The sequence below is a fragment of the Chiloscyllium plagiosum genome, unplaced genomic scaffold (genome assembly GCF_037043375.1).
Source record: "Chiloscyllium plagiosum isolate Xiang-an unplaced genomic scaffold, Cpla_swu_hap1 HiC_scaffold_39, whole genome shotgun sequence".
In the NCBI taxonomy this organism is placed as follows: Eukaryota; Metazoa; Chordata; class Chondrichthyes; order Orectolobiformes; family Hemiscylliidae; genus Chiloscyllium; species Chiloscyllium plagiosum.
The window spans coordinates 23,080,097-23,102,403 of NW_028270177.1; the positions used below are offsets into that span (position 1 = coordinate 23,080,097).

At 40.6% G+C, this 22,307-nt stretch overlaps 1 protein-coding gene across 9 annotated transcripts in view; it reads right to left on the reverse strand.

Moving 5' to 3' along the window:
- Positions 1 to 691: 691 nt before the first annotated feature.
- Positions 692 to 22,307, reverse strand: part of tcf12 (transcription factor 12) — a 329,491-nt gene continuing 307,875 nt past the window's right edge. For all 9 annotated transcript variants that reach the window (XM_043677468.2, XM_043677462.2, XM_043677465.2 and 6 more), the window contains 5 exons: positions 15,550 to 15,664; positions 15,260 to 15,422; positions 14,911 to 15,140; positions 6,052 to 6,202; positions 692 to 2,993 (listed from right to left, as the gene is read on the reverse strand). In XM_043677468.2, the coding sequence (XP_043533403.1) occupies positions 6,060 to 6,202; positions 14,911 to 15,140; positions 15,260 to 15,422; positions 15,550 to 15,664 (651 nt within the window). In that variant the 3' untranslated portion in view covers positions 692 to 2,993; positions 6,052 to 6,059. The remainder of the gene's footprint in view (positions 2,994 to 6,051; positions 6,203 to 14,910; positions 15,141 to 15,259; positions 15,423 to 15,549; positions 15,665 to 22,307) is intronic.

A 22,307-nucleotide genomic window follows, 5' to 3' on the forward strand; every position in this document is an offset into this window, starting at 1 on the left:
GGTAACCTGACTTGTACACAGTACTCCAAATGTGGCCTTACCAATATCACGTACAGCTGTAACATGACATCCCGACTCCTGGTACTCTATTCTCTGAAGTCAAGCATGCCAAATGCCTTCCTCACACCCTGACTACCTGTAAGGCCACTTTCAAGGAACTATGTAGCTGCACCCTTAAGTCTCTGTTCGACAACACTCCCCAGGGTGCTACCATTAATTGTTTAAGTCCAGCCCTGGTTTGCCTTACCGAAATGCAACATCTCACATTTATCTGAATGTTGAAGTTTTCGTTCTCAACCCTTACTGTTTACCACTCTGATTGTGCTAGAAGATTGCTTTTAGTGTTTGTATATGACATTTTTATCACTGGGACTCTCCCAGCGACTGGGACCCTGCTTTTAGTCCAGGTCTCGGAATTTAATTATTTTTCAACAGCATGGGTATCTGGCCCATGCTAGCCTGTTTGTAAATCTTTCAGAAAATCTGTATAGACCCTAATTAATTTGTTGATGTGTTATGTTTTCATAAATTGTTAACACAACAAAAACGTCTACTTTTTTTCAAAACAATTTTTTTTCTGTTATTCAGTTTAAGACCTAAAATGAAATGAACAGTCATCAAACCAATATTTCAGGCAGCAGGTAATGCCTGTGACAGTATAAATTAATAAAGAAAAGTTACACATTCATGGTTCTTGTTAAAAAAGATGGCACATTTATTGCTACATAAATGTTATATATACATATGTTTTCTGATATCCTTTTACTTCTTACTGTTGCGTGGAAAGGTTCATCAACAATACCTTAAATTTGACATGGGTACAAATCTGCATCAACCAACAATGGAAACTGGAGAACAAGATGTGAAGCAACTTATCTCAGACATTTAGCTTGTACGATACTCCATAGGTACTACACAGTTTAGCTAGAACCTACAATGTTCTTAGGATGCTTATTTTATTTTCTGATATTAATGGACAGGTTATGGTAAATAACCTACACTTTTGCTACCTAATATAGTAAAATAAAGTAAGAAACTTTTTTACTGAAAACTTTTGATTTCAAAAATCTAGAAAGAGTAATATTTAGAATTCAAGAAATTTTCTTACAAGATTATTGTATAAAAGACTAGCTACAGTGAAAAATAAGCCAAATGTTTTCTTTGTTTCTTTTTGAAGCAAAGCTTCTGGGCATAATGCAGTCTATTATAGCCAAAGGGAAAGAAAGCTTAGAACCAAGCTCAGAAGAAAAGGCCAGTGGCACGTGATCACTTTAGCACATTTTAAGCAACTGTTAGCTCACAAACAATGAACTGAGGAACATGGCCACAGATACAGTAAATTAGGTGTTAACTGTTCTTGAATTAGTCGCCATGAATCAATTAAAATAACAAAATCATACACAATTGTCAAAAAAGAATTCATTCTCTGAGAACCCTTCCAAAACAAGTGTTCAGCATTCCTATCAGACAGTCATGGCAACTTAAGAGCAAAATTTGTGTTAAGTTGCCTTAGTGCTTAGAACAAAGGAATGCATTATTTGTTCATTTTGTTGAGTCAGTTGTCAACAATTACAGACAATGTTCAGACAACATAAGTAACCTTGTCAGATATTTTCTCTCCTATGCTTCTTTTAAATGGAAGACAGTTTACATGGAAGCTAAGGAGCTTGAATCCATATAAATGGAAACCAGCCAGGGAGGAAACAAAAAAATTAAGTGGTTTCAAAACAACTTGTGTGAGTTAATGCCATGATGGCTTCAAAACTCAGGGCAGTCGCATTACTGGCTGCATCAGTTTTGGGATCCCTCTCCACTGATTAGCCACGCAGATAAGGAGTCATCAAAAAAAAAGTATGGTCTCAGAAAGCTGGTGACCGTTGCTCCTTTTTCCCCTCCAGAACTTTAATTCAGCTGACAGCACTACTTTGATCATTGTCAACATTACTGGTCCTGGTGAACCAAGGATTTTATCAGCTCTTGATGCTTTTTCGCAGCCTAAAACCTTTGTTTTGCATCAGTGCTTAATTACAGCAAACACTTTCACATGTACTAAATGTAGTATCAACTGCTGGAAAAACAAAACAATTCTAAAATTAGAAATTTTCTAATTTACACTTCACGTTACAAGTTTTACTATGAAGCCTAGAAGCTTAAAAGTTTGTATAATTACAAATAAAAGAAATAAGAATGAGTGTTTACTTGAAAGTTTGAAGAAAGCTAACCTTATTTCAAGCTAAATGATGCCATGGTCAGACCTGCCCTTTTTCAGTAAGAGCACATTTTGCTATAATAGCAAATTGCTTATGACACAAGCATTGAACATAATGTAGGAAATAAAAATGTGACCACAACTGTTCACACAACCAGAGAACAAAAAAATACACTCTAACAAGGAATATTTTGATACATGGAAAAAGCTATTTGTGTGGCCAAAGGAATGAAGAGGACAATGAAGACTCTTCCCTCCCTTTTTTAAGACACTAATAGGTTCTGGGAATGCTAGGGTTAGAGGTCATTACTGCTTTGTTCTCTGCTTATGAACAGCTTTAACAGATACTAGCATCAGCCCAGCTGAGAATGAAACAACTGAGATTTAAACATTTCCCTTTCAAAGTAGACCTTACAGTTCAGTAGCAATAAATAATTTTATTTTTTGTCTTAAATGCATTTCATCAACCAACAAGTTTAGGCACAAGGCAACTTCCACAAACAGTGGAACAATTGCAACAGTCTCTGATTGTGTGGAAGCAACACTGCTTGCAACAGACTGATATGTACTATTATGGGCCAAAATTCAGATTTGGGACAAATAGGTTTTCAGTGGGCTGAACGTGATGCCATATTGATCAAGAGATTGCTTCTGGGTTTCTGCTTCAAGTGCGTTATGTTTTCCAACTGTGGCTTCTTGAGAGAAAGTTAGTTGGCTGGGTCCTTGTATGGAAAGATGACTCATTTGTTATTCTACAAAAATGATCCAGACTTCTAACCTGCAACTGAAAGAGAATGATTCAGTACAAAAGCTAAAAGTAGAAATAAAATAATGGAAATATGCAGTTCACACAGAGCTGCTGCAACAATATTCCATTGTTCTTTGATTTTCTCAAAGAATACCTTCCTATTCTTAAGTCTTTCCAAAGACATATCGACCTCCCCATAACCTTCTCTAACTGAAGTCTGGCATCAGAAGTCTGTAATATTATCACCAAAGGATAATGATCAGTCTCTTAACAGAATGAATTTAGTAACTTTACAGTAGTCATGAATTTACCTATACCAGATTGACTGCAACAATTCAACAGGTAGCTCCCTGCATCTTTTCATGGGCAATTAGGGATGGATAATAAGTGCTAGCCTTAGCAACAAAATGCATATCCCAAGAACAAAAGAAATAAAATGACTATATTTCAAAAAGAAAGTACTTCAACTGGTGTAAGCAATTTTGGTTCTATAAAATAGATTTCTTCCTTAATAGGTAATAAAGTGCTCAACTTGTCAAAATTATGTGGGTGCGGGGATGTGTGGGGTGAGTGAGGTGGGGGGGGGGGGGGGGGGGGTAAAGGGAAGAGCGCCAAAAATACATAGGAGCTGCTTAAGACACATCCAAGGAATCTCTCACTCCTTTTGATTGCATATACAGAGGAACCTCTATTATCTGAACGAGATGGGCGGGCCTTATTTTGTTTGGATAATTGATTATTTGGTTAATTGATTCAATGCCTCTCCTCTGGGGTTCGGAATTTTCCTTTTTCCTCGCACTACCTGCCTTGCTCCCTCTCTCTGTCTCAAGGTTTGTTTCTAAACAGACTCACACTTGTGTGTAAGGGACCTGCAGCATTGCTGAAGCCTCACACCTCCCCACTAGTTCAATGGGATTGACAGGGATCACTTGCTAAGCAGACTCCCCATTCAGGAGACAAGGCAGCAACACACTGCAAGCGAGTTCCTGACCCCCGTCCATGTCCCCCTCCCCCCAAAACCCCCGTCCAGCCCCTGCACTCATCCATCGCTCCCTCCCACCTTTCTGCACCCTCCTCACCAGCAGCCAGACCGGACACCAAAAGTAAGACTGCTGCTGCCTTTGGAGGGTGAGTCTCAAAATAGCACAGTCTCACACACACACACACACACACACAACTTTTTGACAAGTTCCACCTTTGTCCTCAGGACAATGTTGGAGAGATTATCTGGGGAAGGGGGGGTTTAGGGTACACCCCTGTGTAGAACTCCAGGGATTGTGGGGGAGGGGAGAGAGAGAGAGAGGGCGGGCAGTCAGTCATTTGGAGACAGTGCCTGGACTCCCATCAATGTCCAGGTCTGTTCTCGGCAGCATTTCAGTAAATTGGGTTCATTTTTAATCATTGTAAACAAAAGACGCGATCAGTGTTGAAACACCTCTCTGATGTAATGTTTCTGTCGGGACCTTCAGATCTTCGGGTAATCCCAAAATTCGGATAATCGAGGATCCTCTGTACATAGACAGAGGAAACTCGATTATCTGAAGGAGATCTCGAGGTCCCGATAGAAACATTGCATCAAAGATGTGTTTCCAACAGGGATCGTGTCTTTTATTTAAAAGTGATTAAACAGGCACCGTCTCCAAATAACTGACCGCCCGTGCGCTCTCTCTCTCTCCCCCCTCACACTTGCCCTGTAGTTCTACAGAGGGGTTTACCCTAAATCCCCATCCCCAGATAATCTCTCCAACATTGTCCTGTACAGGGCAAATGTGTAACCTGTCAAAAAGTTGCAGTAAAAAGGTGTGTGTGCGTGTGTGTGTACGTGTTGGAGACTTACTCCACAAAGGCAGCTGCAGTAGCAGCAGCAGCAGTCTTGTTGGTGTACAGTCCGCTGCTCTGTAAAGGGGGCGGGGCAGACGTGGGGGGCGGGGGCCGGGGGCAGTGTTGGATGGGTTTGGGCACATTGGGGAGGGGGGGGTGGGGTGGGGTGCGGTGTTGTGGCAGTGCCTCGCGCGCTGTGTGCTGCTGTAGTTTCCTGAACGGGGAGCAGACTTTAAAAACTCCGAGCCCCAGAGGAAAGGCCTTTAATTGATTAACTGAATAATCGATTATCCGAACGAAATAGTGCCCACCCATCTTGTTCGGATAATCAAGGTTCCCCTGTATATCCATTAGATCCAGATGAGAGTGGTGCTGGAAAAGCACAGCAGGTCAGGCAGCATCTGAGGAGCAGGAAAATCGACGTTTCGGGCAAAAGCCCTTCATCAGGAATAGAGGCAGGGTGCCTGCAGAGTGGGAAGATAAATGAGGGGGGGGTGGGGGTGGGGAGAAATTATCATAGAGTACAATAGGTGAATGGGGGTGGGGATGGAGGTGATAGGTCAGAGAGGAGGGTGGAGTGGATAGGTGGAGAGGAAGGTAGGACAGGTCATGAGGGCGGTGCTGAGCTGGAAGGTTGGAGCTGGGGTGAGGTGGGCGAAGGGGAAATGAGGAAACTGGTGAAATCCATATTGATGCCATAGGGTTGAAGTGTTCTGAGGCGGAAGATGAGGCGTTCTTCCTCCAGGCATCAGGCGGTGAGGGAGCAGCGGTGAAGGAGGCCCAGGATCTGCATGTCCTCGGCAGAGCGGGAGGGGGAGTTGAAATATTGGGCCACAGGGCAGCGGGGTTGATTGGTGCCGGTGTCCCGGAGATGTTCCCTAAAGCGCTCTGCTAGGAGGCATCCAGTCTCCCCAATGTAGAGGAGACCGCATCGGGAGCAACGGATACAATAAATGATATTGGTGGAAGTGCAGGTAAAACTTTGATGGATGTGGAAGGCTCCTATCCCTTCCATTGGTTGATACAAAATAAAGAGGATCACAAACCAACTTTAAATGTTTGCTAATGCTTAAAATCAATGAAATAGAAGTATACAACAAGTTTTACATATTCCAAACAACAACATAGTTAATCCATCTATAACATTATAACAACTTTGGTCACTTCAATTATTTTTCTCAATGTTAGGGCAACTATGGGTAGAAAGCAACAGAACTTAAAAATGTGATACAAACATTAAATGCTAACTTTAATACTAAATTGAAAATAGTACCTGGCGGTTTACATATGACCCATAGGGTTGGTAGTGTCGCTGAGACCAGGGTGAACTGCAGGATGTGCTGGTGGTGCCTCTGCCGATGCGGCAGAAGCCTTCTCCTCTTCTCTCCTTTTAAGGCAGGCTGCTTTTGGATTCAAGTTCCTCTCTACACATTTGAAAAAAGTAGTATATTTGGACAAAATAAAAGTTGAAATAATACATGCATGATAATTCATAATTGGGCTGGAAGCCAGTGATTCAAAGATTATCAAAGAACCCCTACATGTGGAAATAGGCCCTTTGGCTAACAAGTCCACATCGACCCTCCGAAGAGTGACCCTCCGAAGAGTAACCCACCCAGACCCATTCCCCTACCCTATTATCCTACATTTATCCCTAACTAATGCACCTAACCTACACATCCCTGAACACTAGGGGCAATTTAGCATGGTCAATTCAGCTAACCTGCACATCTTTGGATTGTGGGAGGAAACTGGAGAACCCAGAGGAAACCCAAGAACACACAGGGAGGATATGCAAACTCCACACATATCGTCACCCAAGGCTGGAATCAAACCCGGATCCCTGGCGCTGTGAGGCAGCAGCACTAACTACTAAGCCACCGTGCTGCCCCAGATGATTATACATTTGAGTCATACAGCATGGAAACAGACTCTTCGGTCTAACTTGTCCGTGCCAAGCAGGCATAGTAGTTCTCCAATAATGCGCCTTTATTAAGTGCGATTTGTCTGTAATACGATGTGACTTGCCGACCTTTTGCTTTATAAAGCGAACTCCTGTTCGCTGTTATGTGATTCTCATCCCCTGCATTAGGTGTAGCGGTGCATGGAGGACTGGACTCTGTGTTGGCATCACGTGATCAGTCGGCTTGTGAACTTTCTCACAAAGAGCTTTGTGAAAGGTATTGTGAAATGTTTGTGCTCGTGGACTTGGAAAAGATTCATGAAAATGTCGGAGGACATGAAGCTGTGAGCAATCTGTTAATTTAAAAACTTAAAGAGTTGAGATGAATAAAATTTCACTGGAATTGACGAACAGTAAAAAGACAGCGTTGAAGAGGAGTCTGAAATTTGGCTTTGTTGTTTGTATTAAAAACTTTCTTCCTCTATTTTCATTAAAATAATATGTTTAAATGTTAAAGAATATTTGCAGTCTCGTGAATCTGTTTCAGTGACAAATCACTATGGTAACCAACTGCACAAAAATACCAGTACAGGGGCTTGGACATGGTCAGTCAGCTGCGTAGGGTGGTCAGAGTCAAGAAACTCTACACATAGTGGGTGAGGGAGAGAAAGGTGTTACTTTTGGTGCAGGTGTAGAGATATCCTGAGGGGGGTGAGTAGACTGTGCAGAAGAGATTCAGGGTTAGTCAGGGTCAGATGTTAGCAAGGATTGGAGTGTGTGGGGAAGATGTTGCAGAAACTGGTGGGTCCAGTAGCAAAGATGGAGTGAGTGTGAGGTATCAACAAGAATACGGTGGAACTTTGACTGGAAGAACGGAAAAGGTCATTGACCTTCTTCGTACATTCTGTGAATTCTTTCAGAGGTTGAGACTGCACTGACCTGGATGGTAACCATGGTCCAGGTTGGTGTGGTTCCAGTAGATTAGCTTCCTCTGTTAGTCTGTGAGAAAAGGACATCCTGCCTTTGCAGCACCCCATCCCCATCAGCAGTATCTCCATGTCCCTGCCCACAAAGACAGGATCCAATTTTCCATTGTCAGCCATGTCCAGGGCTAATGTCAGGAACCGTGCAGGGCAGCTCTGGATGGTCAACTTGTGTCTGGGTGCACAATATCCTTTTAAAGATGATGCTGCATCACTGATGTTGGTCAATTCTGGGATATCCAGGAAGTGGTGAGTTGATTTGGAAGGGGCACATAGTATGATGATGCTAGAATGTGTGGTGTGGGGGGGGGGGGGGGGGGGAGATCAAAGGGTGGGTTGGTAATAAATCAGGCAGGTTTTTTAAAACAAGATGATACGCATCCCCAAACATCATGACGTGAAGCCCTCGAAAAACTTGACAAAACTGACACTTAGCGAAAGAAATTAAGATTCAGCCCTTGATCTACCAAGGCAGGTTTCATTCTCGGATCTGATTTGTGCAGTGTTACCAATGAGATCAGAAGACTGGCAAGAATTTAATGCAGCTAGCAGGTATAGAAGCCAATCAAGAGTAATTCATTGAAGATTTGATGAATTGCACTTTACAGTACCACACAGCAGGGCAGTTACAACAGTTTAAATTTACTTAGACTGTGCTCTTGTTTGTGTTATTTTTGTTTCGATTTCTACTGGTATTTTTGGTGGTTCGCTCCAACCCTGTTTTTCCCATAGGCCCCATTATTTCTTTTGCACGATTTTCTGTAACATGGCCTTGCATGGGACCACATCTACAGCATTATAGGAGAAGTACTTGTATCCTAAACTGATCTAGTCCCACTTGCCAACATTTGGCCCATATTACTTTAAATGCTTCCCATTCATATATCCATCAAGATGCCTTTTAAATGTTGTAATTGTACCATCCTCCACCACTTCCTCTGACAACTCATTCCACACACTGTGTGAACAAGTTGCCCCTTAGGTCTCTTAATTCTCCTCTCACCTTAAACCTATGCTCTCTCGTTTTGGACTCCCCTACCCTGGGAAAAAGACCTTAGCTGTTCGCCCTATCCAAGCCCCTCATGATTTTATAAACTTCTATAAGGTCACCAGTCATCCTCTGATGTTCCAGGGAAAACAGCACCAGTGTATTCAGTCTTTCCCTGTAACTCAAACCCTCCAATTACTTGTTAATCTTCTCTGAACCCTTTCAAGTTAAACAACACCTTTCCTATAGCAAGGAAACCAGAATTGAATGCAGTCTTCTAAAAGTAGTCTCACCAATGTCCTGATAAGGATAACAGGACATCAATGCCATATGTCTACAAAACCGCTCATTTTCATGAGGATAAATTCACTGGTTGACATGATTAATGGAGAGCTTCAAACTCATTTTTTTGACCACTTTGTCCATATCCTTTTGAAACAAGCATTTTACAATTAAATGAGTAGCTGCACGAAGACATCCTTAAATCATGCAGCATCCCTAATAATGTCCAAGAATGGATAAGCCTCAATATTATTGAACTTTCTTTTGCAGAGAATGAGTTGATTGACTTCCTCAATTTTACCCCTTATCCCATACTCAGTGTCACAGCTATATCCTACTTGTACGATTATTTTCTAATCAACCTGTTCAGAGTAATGATACACCCCTGGATGAAGTGGGGCTTGAACTCTAGGCCTCCTGCCTCAGAGGTAGGGACACTACCACTGTGCCCATGCACCCTTGTCCTATTTGTACTCAATGAGCAGCCACCACCATTTTCTCTTAACCTTAAAATAAAGACATCAACAAATTTTAACAAACGTGCTTAACTGTTTACAAAAGATCCATTATTGCATTACTTTGAAGGCCAATGCTTGAGTGTTGAGCAGTCAAGAAAAACCGAATTTAAAAAAAGAGCAATTATTAACTAGCTTTAAATGACTTACTGTTGCAACCAGTGCAAGGATGACTGCAGTTCCTGTCTTAAACTGATTAGAAAGCACAAGATGTGCTTTCAGACCAGGAAACTTCTGATGATCCTGCAGTTTCAGCTGAACTCAGTTGGTAGTGCTCTGACCTTTGAGCCAGAAGGTTCAAGTCACACTCCAGGACTTGAACACAAAAAAATCTAGTTTGATAATTCAAGGCAATACTGAAGAATTTTCCATGAGACAACAAACCAAGGCCTTGCCTGCACCCTGAAATAGATGTAAAAGATTCTCTATCTCTAAGAAAAAGGCCAATACAGTATTTATCCTCAAATCATCACAAAAATCAGAATGTTATCATCTGGTCATTAACACATTGCTGTTTTGGGACTTGGCTGTGCAAAACTAATTGTCCTTTTCCTTATATTACCAATTTGATTGCACTAGAATATACTTTGGGATGATTATGAACAATACTATAAAAATTAAGTCTTCAGGATCTCCATATTGCTTGCTGCCACAACTGAACTATAAGGACTAAATAAAAGGTTCTGTTCATTTTATTTTAGTGTGTGATGTTTTTAAATCAAAGTATAATGTAAACAGTAAAATATCATTCCAGAATCATCAGGAAGCTCCTCTGCAAAGTGGAATCCAGAATGGGAAACTGAATACTTATTAGAAATCCTCAATTTGTAAATCCTATACACCTGTACTAACCTGGACGTCTCATTTGTAGGTTATAAGAAGAAAACACAGTAGAAACATACACCTGATGAAGGAGTGGTGCTCCAAAAGCTAGTGCTTCCAAATAAACCTGTTGGACTATAACCTGGTATTGTGTGAGTTTTAACTAGAAATATGAAAATTGTGGCAATTAAAAAGAAACTCACCTCACAAGCCCAGTCTCATCAACTAATTGCAGAATAACAGTTTAGATGCTATCTGACAAGGACCCATAGTTTTGTACAATTCACAAAGGAAATTACAAATGTACACTTTTTCAAACTTTAGTTGTTAAAACCTTTGGACAGATATTTTAAGAAATTATAAAGTGTTGTAAAAATATCCAGCTTTGAAAAGTTCACAAAAGGATGATTAAAGCATCTTTAGATCTGAAATTCTGTAATTTTATCTCAATTTACTTAATCAGCAAAAATCTGCCCTAAAAGGGAATGTTTATTCTGCTTGATAAATTGATCACAGCACTTTATGATTAAGTTCCAATTATCTGTCACAATGTAACATGCATTAGATGAAATTATGCATACTGCAGTATACATTGAGACCAGGTGATTGTGACAATATCATTGACGTTACTATAATATTGTGTTTCAGAAGTCAGCATAGGCCCAAAACTTGATCATTAAAATACATTTTGATTGAATGATTCCTGTCAATACATCTTAGTTGACATAAGAAAATGTGTTCAATGGCAACATTATGCCAAACACATTTCCATCTACCATCTGCTATCAAAAAGTTGATTACATTTTTCCCCATGCAAGTAAACTTATGAAGGAAATCACCCAGTGAAGGGAGAAAAGTCAGATAAATTTTGCCATGCTTTGTTCTCAACTGGAGTGTCATTCAAAAAGACAATAAATTGGAAAATCAAGTACTGCAGACAATTGCATGCCTAGATTTCTAGTACTCTTGATTTTCCAGTCATTAATGATTGGAGCCTGCAAACTGAATACTGAGTTCCATAACAATTGGCTTACCTGACCTCCTAAGCAAGATTCTGTATCTAGTTTTACAATTTGAAGTACTGTGGGTCTGAATGTAGTTATCCACAATTATAGCCAGCTGTAAAACACACCCTCCTAAACAATAGTAGATAGTTAACACATGTCTGCTGCGATGTCACAAACATCAAAGTCAGCAGAATTCACTCTTTTTTACCTGCAACTTTCTACCTCTGCCCCCATACATACTTCCCTTTTGCTGCAATCATGATTGCACTGGCATCAACAGCTCTTTTTGCATCTCAGTTTTTTTTTCCATTTGGCCCAATAGAAAGTATCATCATCCCATTCAAAAGTGATGGGGGCCAAAGCCAAGCATCAAATATGCCAACATGCACAAGCTTAAAGGAAAATTGATTACTGATCAGGAAAAGAAATTCCTATTAAATTTTGGCTCTTTCTTCCTCCAAGAGAAACCAATTTTCAAACAGGCTATTCTTGTTATTTGGTGGTTCCACAACCCTGAGAACATGGCTGCTACCACCACTCTAACTCATTTTTTGTATTGGCTTAAATTGGTCAAGAACCCAGGTATATTTTAATTAGACCTACCTAGTTTTGTTAAAAGGAAAAAAAATGTCTTTCTAGCACACTTTTCATGACATCAGGTTAAAACATTTTATAGCTATTGGAATTAAAGTGTAATCATTGCTACAATTCGGGAACCACAGCAAGCTTCCAAAATAACAGTGATAATGACCAAATAAGCTGTTTCAATGGCAGGAATCAATATTAACTTGGATATTGAGAATAACCCTTGTTTCTGCTCTTATTCAAGGTAGTGACTGGGGATCAACTTACATCAATTTGAAGGGGCAGAGAGATCCAGGGTTTAAAAAGGCCATCTGACTAACAGTTTCTTCAACAGTGTAGCATTATTTCAGTATTGTTTGGAGTGTCAGGCTGGAGTTTGCATTCATAGCTTTTCAGTTCAACTTGTACCAACGACCAGATCAAGAGTTCTATCAACTTTCGCTATGGCTGACATAGTGTGAATAGTGTTAAGGAAGAACTAAAAAAATTAAAAGTAGAATCATGAATATCTTCAAGACCAAGGTCAGGTATGGATGGTAGTAGGGACACAGTGCAGAAGAACACACCAATTATATGGCTGTTCATTACTTAGGGTACAAAGGATTCAGGAAGCTCTTATGATCACTGAAGACCTGAACTCAAACTTAGCTCAAAATACATGGAGCAATTATTTACTAACTTGGCATCCGCATGCATGGAATGAGCTGGTGTCATCTAACATTGCAAATGAATACTGGTTTCAGGATTCCAGCATTTTTAGAGTATTTAAATGAAACATGTAAATTTTAGATTAGTTTTAATGCAAATATTAGAACTAGTTTGTTCGTTGCAGCCAATTTTACACCAGAAATTACTGGAACTTGGAAATAGTTGGAAGATAATACTAACTTCAAGCAAGGCATTTTGTGCGGTGATACGTTTTCCTCTCCAAATTTCTGATCAGTGCTATTTCCTTCCCTCTGCAACATGGGGGATATAGTTGAAAAGGTATTAGGGTAAAAGGTATTAGCTATCTCAGCTATCTTTAGATGTGTGCCTTCTGTCCACTAGAGAAGATGCCAATGAGTCCAATCCTATCTATACCCAAGTTGCAAACCTTTGGAGGGTGTTGATGGAAGGAATGGTTGGGGTTGTGGGGTCTGAGGGCGGAGGTGCGGGATGTGGACGAGATGCGTTGGAGGGCATCTTTAACCGCGTGGGAAGGGAAATTGCGGTCTCTAAAGAAGGAGACCATCTGGTGTGTTCTGTGGTGGAACTGGTTCTCCTGGGAGCAGATATGGCGAAGGCGGAGGAATTGGGAATACGGGATGGCATTTTTAGCAAGAGGTCGGGTGGGAAGAGGTTTAATCCAGGTAGCTGTGGGAGTTGGTGGGTTTGTAAAAAATGTCAGTGTCAAGTCAGTCGTCATTAATGGAGATGGAGAGGTCCAGGAAGGGGAGGGAGGTGTCAGAGATGGTCCAGGTAAATTTAAGGTCAGGGTGGAATGTGTTGGTGAAGTTGATGAATTGCTCAACCTCCTCGCGGGAGCACGAGGTGGCGCCAATGCAGTCATCAATGTAGCGGAGGAAGAGGTGGGGAGTGGTGCCGGTGTAATTATGGAAGATCAACTGTTCTACGTAGCCAACAAAGAGACAGGCATAGCTGGGGCCCATACGTGTGCCCATGGCCACCTCTTTGGTCTGGAGGAAGTGGGCGGATTTGAAGGAAAAATTGTTAAGGGTGAGGACCAGTTCGGCCAAACGAATGAGAGAATATCTCCCAGGAGGACCAGTTCCACCACAGATGTCCGCCTTCTTTAGAGACTGCAATTTTCCTTCCCACGTGGTTAAAGATGTCCTCCAACGCATCTCGTCCACATCCCGCAGCTCTGCCCTCAGACCCCACCCCTCCAACCGAAACAAGGACAGAACGCCCCTGGTGCTCACCTTCCACCCTACCAACCTTCGCATAAACCAAATCATCCGCTGACATTTCCGCCACCTCCAAAAAGACCCCACCACCAGGGATATATTTCCCTCCCCACCCCTTTCCACCTTCCGCAAAGACCGTTCCCTCCATGACTACCTGGTCAGGTCCACGCCCCCCTACAACCCACCCTCCCATCCTGGCACTTTCCCCTGCCACCACAGGTACTGTAAAACCTGCGCCCACACCTCCTCCCTCACCTCTATCCAAGGCCCTAAAGGAGCCTTCCACATCCAAAGTTTTACCAGCACATCCACTAATATCATTTATTGTATCCGTTGCTCCCGATGCGGTCTCCTCTACATTGGGGAGACTGGGCGCCTCCTAACAGAGCGCTTCAGGGAACATCTCCGGGACACCTGCACCAAGCAACCACACCACCCCGTGGCCGAACATTTCAACTCCCCCTCGCACTCTGCCGAGGACATGGAGGTCCTGGGCCTCCTTCACTGCCGCTCCCTCACCACCAGATGTCTGGAGGAAAACGCCTCATCTTCCACCTCGGAACACTTCAACCCCAGGGCATCAATGTGGACTTCAACAGTTTCCTCATTTCCCCTTCCCCCACCTCACCCTAGTTCCAAACTTCCAGCTCAGCACTGTCCCCATGACTTGTCCGGACTTGTCCTACCTCCCTATCTCCTTTTCCACCTATCCACTCCACCCTCTCCGCCCTGACCTATCACCTTCATCCCCTCCCCCACTTACCTATTGTACTCTATGCTACTTTCTCCACACCCCCACCCTCCTCTAGCTTATCTCTCCACGCTTCAGGCTCTCTGCCTTTATTCCTGATGAAGGGCTTTTGCCCGAAACGTCGATTTCGCTGTTCCTTGGATGCTGCCTGAACTGCTGTGCTCTTCCAGCACCACTAATCCAGAATCTGGTTTCCAGCATCTGCAGTCATTGTTTTTACCTCGTTGAATATGGCAATTACCTGGTCTGTATGGATGAGCTGCTCATTACACTGCTGAGGAAGGCTGGCATGACAATTTTAAAGGCAAACTCATTTTGATCACACTGGTTAACATCTATAAAAAATTAAGTCATAATTATAAGTCGTCAACCTCAAGCCTACTGACCTCGAACTTGTTGTTCCAAGTTAAGGATGACGGTAACTGCCTGATGAAGAATAAGTAGTTTGGTTTGGGGTTTTTCACTCTTTAAGTGAAGTTGACACATTCGCCCTAACTCTTTAAATGCTTCATTGATGTCTCTTACACGAAGACGCTCTCTTGCGTTATTTGCCATTCTCCTTTCGCGTTCCCTTTCTGCTTTTTGTTCAGGATTTAGGTCCTCATCTTCATGATTACTATGCAGGAAAATAAAAATGCAATGCTAAATTGCAGCTAAGGAAAATTATGAGAGATTTTTTACTGAAACTACAACCAATAATTGCCATAAACAAAAGATAAATAAACACTGACTTACCATGACCTTCCTCTAGACTGCATTTTTATGTCTTTTTTAGATCCTTCGTCATCTGATCTCTTCTCTTCAGATGAGAAAGAGTCATTTGTGTTCTCATCTTTCTCTTCTGTTTTCACTTCTGCTGGACCCAAGGCAGAAGACTGACTTTGTAAACTCGATAGTCCTGTCCAAAAATATAAGCACCCAGAGGTCAAATACTATTTCCGATAGCAAGCTATATCATTTACTTGTGGAGATTTAGAGTTCAGTAAAACAATGTCATTTTGAATTAAGTTGCTGTAAAGAGATACCTCTGTAGTTATCCTGTGCCTGGTGATTTAATTCTGCACTTGAAGGAGGGACTGAATTGGGGATGATCGAATGGTTGCTATGGAGACTGACAGATTCATCCCGATGAGAGCCAACCTACAAAAGATGACAATTTATACTACTATTGCCTATGATTATCTATCATCTAGTCAATTTAAATATAAGAATGTAAAAGAGGATTATTACTCTGTTGCTTTGATACAATTTGTTTAATTGTTTTGATATGGAAATCTATAAAATTGAATTTGCACCTAATCAGAATACCCAATTTTGTCTAATTATCCATGGAATATATTAAAGCTGGCTCCACAAAAACGTGCAATATTGAGAAGCCACATAACAGTGACATAATTTCCAGATTTATAGTGAAGTAAAAACACAAATGCCAAATTTCCAATGATATTAAAGTACACCTGAGAATCTTGCAAAGGATTATATATGTTAGAGTTTTCTTTTACTTAATTTTCTACTTTGCCAAGTTAAAGTCCAGTCTCTGCATTATTTGCCTTAGACTGGAATACATGCCACAAACATTTCTAATTATATACAAAGCAGTTAGTAAAAACTGAGCTGTATAAAAAGAATTCCATTCTATCCAAGAGAAATAAAACTCAACCCAGATAGTATACGTCGGTCAGGGATAAGTTCTCAAATTTTGTGAGTACAACATCATTTAATAGTACCTAGAGGTATTCAGAGTAAGAATTTACTATGTGAAAAGTAAACAATGAAAATTAAATAGATGTGAAAATGATATGCTGTCGTACAACTAACTACTCTAAATGATTACTGAGGGACTGATTTCTGGGGAAGTGTTGCCCTAATAGTATTATCCAGAGACCCAAGTAATGTTCTGGGGACTTGAATTCAAATCCCACCATGGCACATGGTGAAGTTTGAATTTAATAAAAATCTGGAATTAAGAGTCTAATGATGACCATGAAACTATTATCATTGTCAGGAAAAATCTAGCCGGTTCATTAATGTACTTGAGGGAAGAAAACTGCTGTCCTTACCTGGTCTGGCCTACATTGAGTGCAGACCCACAGCAATGCGGTTCACACTTAACTGCCTTTTAGGGCAATTCTGGCAATAAATACTGGTCTAGCCAACAACACCCTACATACCATGAAGGTATATTAAAAAGATTTAATAAAATACCAATATAACTTTAATGCAGCACAAAAGTCACAGTGTTGATTTACTTCAATTCACTAGAACATATTCAAACATTTTTACACACAGCATCACGAAAACGGAAACCCTTTGTCAATCTGTTTGATTCAGTGTGAAATATAATATACAAAGTAAAATCCAAAGAAGATAAAATCATAAATGTTCACAGTCCACTATACAGAGCAAAAATATGCTTTTATGCAATAACAAACTCAATATACGGTTTTATAATTTTTAGTAACTTTAACAACTCACGGTATTCTTAATGTAGTAGACCATCCAATAGTCCTTCCAAGGAACATTACAAACCAAAACATGACACCCAGCTACTTAAACAGCCATTAGTTCAGATAACCAAAAGCTGGCTTAGAGATAGTTATAAAAAACATCTTAAAAGCAGCAGCAGTAGGGGAGATTCCAGATCTTAGGGCCGAGGCAACTGAATGTGCAGTGACCAATTGTGCAGCAGAAATCAAGAAATGCTCAAGATGCCAGAATTACATGAGCACAGAAATATTGGAGGGTGATGCAGTTAGAGGCAATTACAAATATAGAACAAGGCCATGGAGGAATCTGAAAACAAAGATAGAAATATTTAACAAGAAGCCAACACAGACCATGAAGCACAGTGGTGGAAGGTAGATAAGATTTTCTGAGAGATAAAGCATGGCAAAAGGGATTTGCATGACCTCCAGATTATGGGGGGGTACAGCCAGCCAGGAGTGCACTGGAAAAGGCAAGGCCAGAGGTTAGAAAGGCAAAAATAAAAGGTTTGAGCGGGGGGGCTGAGGCAAAAATGAAGGTGAGCAATACTGTAAAGGTGAAAATAAGTCTTAAGTGATAACACAAATATATGGTCAAAAGTTCATCTTAGTGTCAAATATAACATCACAGTTGCAAACTGACTGTTTTAAACCAAGACAGAGATAGAGTCAGGTCTGTTTTAAAAGTGGCTACTTTTTTCTTCATTGGACTGAGAGTGTTTGTAGTACAATGTATTCAGGATAAGAAACTATTGTAAAATTCCATAAAGAATGAAATTTGGTCTTTTATGGGCCCTTTGCTACCAAAGATTCGTACAGGGATCAATAACAACAGCTTTAGTCTTGGCCTGTATAGGACTATGGGAAATTTCTGCTCATCCAGTACTAGAAGTCAGATAAGTAATCGACTAATTAAAACAGCAGTACAGGTTCAAAGATGATTTATTCCCGTCCTGATGATGTGTACAATTACTGTATAAAATACTTCTTCTTTTGTTCTCAAGTCATTATAGATTTAGGCCCAAGCTTGTTGGGACACCAAGTTATTGATACATAATCAAAAAGAACGGAGTACGATTTTCAGAGTTCTGAAGATTCAGCTCAAAATCTACATATTTGGGTTCAGCCAAATGAGATCTTTAGAGGAATAAAGAGAAAACATACAATTAATATAACAACAAAGAGGACCGACCGTTGCAACATATGTGCATGAGGGAGAGTGTTCTTCCTCAACTCCCACTGTTGTTCACCGAATACAGTGAAATAAGGAGAGTTTCAGTTGTCCTTTCTGCAGGTGGGTACTGGTTTGACGGATTAGGAAGTGCAAACTAAATAATTCTGCATTCCTCATGGGAAATTGTTCAAAATTAGCTATATTAAAGATAAGCTCGCAATGTTCACAGTAATTAATACAGAAAACAGCTGTAAAAGCAGTCTCAAATGAACTAATTAACAAGGAGTCCTACCTGAAAGCCCAATAGCTTATGATATGGAAACTTAAATACAGGGTTAGGAAGATTTGAGAACTATAACCACTATTAATAAAGATTTTGTTTTTGAGAAATACAAAGGATCTGAAGCAAAGAATCTTCTAGTGGCAGGGAGCAAGAAAAATGTTCAAAGTATTACCAATTATGGAATTATTGAATCATCTGATCCAAAAGTGAATACATTGGACTGGGAGCATTTCTAATAGCATACATGAATATCCACTTTTAAAAGAGATTCGCCCCAATTGGAAAAGGAAATAGAAACAGTCAAGTTATTTCAAATGCACTACCATAGTTCATGTATGATTTGCACTCGAAAATACTGAGAATCCTGACACAGTCTGGTATGGACCAGGCCAGACCCCCCTCAAAACATTGGAAGTAGCCCCAACGCTAACTTTGATAGTTGTTTTAAGCAAGAGTAAAGTGGATATTCCAGGAGAGAATCAGCTGGTCAAACCATTTAGTTTAAAACAAAACAGAATTTATTTACAAGATTACTGATTGAAACATAAACAATAGAAAACAGAATACTGAATAACTTAACCTATTCGAAAGCCTAACAGATCATCCCAATTTAATGATGCTGTTCCAACTATTGGCAACAATCTCCATAAACACCCCTTGACACAAAAGGTAAAATAAAACACAAGTTTTTACAGGATAGACGTCAGGGAGACAGTATCAGCCTGGACACGCTTCTGGGTCCAGCAGCTTTTCCACTTTACTGAAAAAACAAACCAGGGAGAAGGTGAGCTGGGGGAAGTGGCCACTTCCCTTTCACTGTACAAGTGTTGTTTTTAAACTTGAAAGCCTTCTGCCTGAGACACTCTCTGTTGGCTATTATCAAATTGGCTCTAAAACCCTTCAACCTCCAAACATTTTGGAGTCCTTGTCGTTTACAACCTCTCTAAAACAAAACCAAGGACTGCGACTGCATAACTTTGTTAAAGGAGCAGCTTCATCACAAGTCAACAAATTGCGGAAGATATAGCAACTGAAATCTGTTTTCAATGTGACAGGAACATAATGTGCACCAAATCTCAGAAGAGGCTAGTCACACAGAAGACTTTTAATAAAGTTATACGTTTAAGGAAACAAAAAGAACTCTTGAAAGCAACAGGATATCAAGAAGGTTATGGAAGTCTCTTAGTTTCACAAACTGCAACATGCAAAAGGTTCGACTCTCAGGGAATGATGTCCTTAATTCCAGAAAATAATTGACATTCATTTACCTTTACACAGCATTTTGTCTATTCAGGAAGACAGGCAAAGGTTTCTCTACAAAAAAAAAATGTCTTGCAAAAGCAAAAGAAAGATAAGATTAAATGAAGGAACCAATGGCATGGGAAACAAAAAGCCTTTTAAAGAGACTCTTAAAAACAGGAAAAAGAGGCTGTAACACATTAAGGGCACAGGGTTCTACAAACAATCACAAGATTTGTCCACTCTCTAGGATTGTTTTGATGCCTCTAGGGATTTACCATTAATCCTCAGAACATTACTGCGAGCTATCCACAAATGGAAAGAAGTTTCTTTGAACATAGAGGCATAGGGATGTATAGCACAGAAACAGACCCTCTGGTCCAACTCATCCGTGCCGACCAGATATCCTAACCTAATCTAGTCTCATTTTCCAGCATTTGCCCCATATCTCTCTAAACCTTCGTATTCATATGCCCACCCGGATGCCTTTTAAATGTTGTTATTGTACCAGCCTCCACCACTTCCTATGGCAGCTCATTTCATACACACATCACCCTCTGCGTGAAAAAGTTGTCCCTTAGGTCCCTTCTATATCTTTCCGCTCTCACCGCCTTCTAGTTGTGGACTCCCCCACCCCAGAGAAAAGACCTTGTCTATTTACCCTATCTATGCCAGTCATGATTTTATAAACCTCTATAAAGTCACCCCTCAGCCTCCGACACACCAGGGAAAACAGCCCCAGCCTATTCTGCCTCTCCCTATAGCTCAAACCCTCGAACCATGGCACAATTCCATTAGTTGTGAAAATACTGGAGATGAAGTGGGCGGCACGGTGGCCCAGTGGTTAGCACTGCTGCCTCACAGCGCCTGTAGACCCGGGTTCAATTCCCGACTCAGGCGACTGACTGTGTGGAGTTTGCACATTCTCCCCGTGTCTGCGTGGGTTTCCTCCGGGTGCTCCGGTTTCCTCCCACAGTCCAAAGATGTGCGGGTCAGGTGAATTGGCCATGCTAAATTGCCCGTAGTGTTAGGTTAAAGGGGTAAATGTAGGGGTATGGGTGGGTTGCGCTTCGGCGGGTCGGTGTGGACTTGTTGGGCCGAAGGGCCTGTTTCCACACTGTAAGTAATCTAATCTAATCTAATCTAATGAAGGGGTGGGTGGCGTGACGCAGGTTGGAAGGCTGCTACACCAAGTTATGATTGACTCATTTCAATAGCAAAAGGCCTGTTCCCTTTCCAATTGGCCAGTGAAAAGCAATGTGCCTGGTTGACAGATTACATCAAGATCGTGAAGGTGGGCAGCCATGAAGCAGGAAGCCAAGTGACGAAACCTCTAGCAATACACCCAACCAAAGCTGGAAATCCCAGTAATAATCCACAATAGGTATTGAAGCAAGAAGCAGCTCATTGCAACAGAAATGGAGGATATGTACAAACATATATCTGAAAGGAGATACCCAGGTGAGGAAGGTGAGTCGAAGGTAAAGCAACATGCCATGGTTCTGTACTTTTTGATAACCCAATGTGGCAGTTGGGAATTCTGATGTTACGAAGTTCAAAAGCTATAGTAGCTGACAGGAGCCAAAAGAATTAACTTTGGTTTGACAACATTAAGCTAAAGGCAATGAAGACACTTTGATTTCCATAAACATATGATTTATTATCTACATAATCTACACTACAATTTCTATGTACCATATTGGATACCATAATGGAAATTGGAAGACAATTACTTCCCAAATCTTCATCTTACATATTAGATATAATTCTCTTGAGAAAGGAATCAAGTGCAGTACAATTTTGTATAATGTTGAATTTAGTAACTGTACTACAAAGTTCTGTGTCAGAGAGGATGTAAATTTAAGGGTTTTACAATGAAGTGGACCTTGCAGAAGGCTCTAGCCTATGACGATTTTAGCAGGTAACAAAGATTCCACTGTATTTGCTCAAATGAGAGTTAAATATAGTAAAAATTATGATTGATCCAATAAATTATTAACTCACCTGCCTAAGATAATTTCATTATTTTGTTTACTCATCTCAATGAATGAGCCCACCTTTGAGATGCTTTCATCATGAAGATAATTCAATGCATAGTCTTTCATCAGAAATCTCAACAAAGAAACATATCACAATATTTTTAGATATACCCAATTAAAAATGATGTGTTTGAGAAACAGAAACAGGTAATTAAACACTAAACACCTTGTTACAAGCACTTACAGATTTTTAACTAATTTCAACCCTTTTATTAGTTGGGAATCAAAACAATGCATCAAAGTGAGTTAAGCATCCCTAATTAAATGCTTTCATTTCGACAGTGGCACAATGTGGAATTCTCTTTTCCTCACCCATCAGCCTATTAGGGACTATACAGCACTCCACTTTTTTTTAAAACATTATCTCAATTCTATTGCACTTCATAAACACAACATCAAATGCTCCTGTTTGATACAAATTTCAAAGTTCATGAGCCACAATATTTCTATCACAAAATTGCTAATGGTTTGGACAACGTGTTTGCATCATAATGTAGAAAACTGGTTAAGGAAAAATGTTAAAAACATGAATGAGAAACACAAGCAGACTGCACCAGTCCTGCAG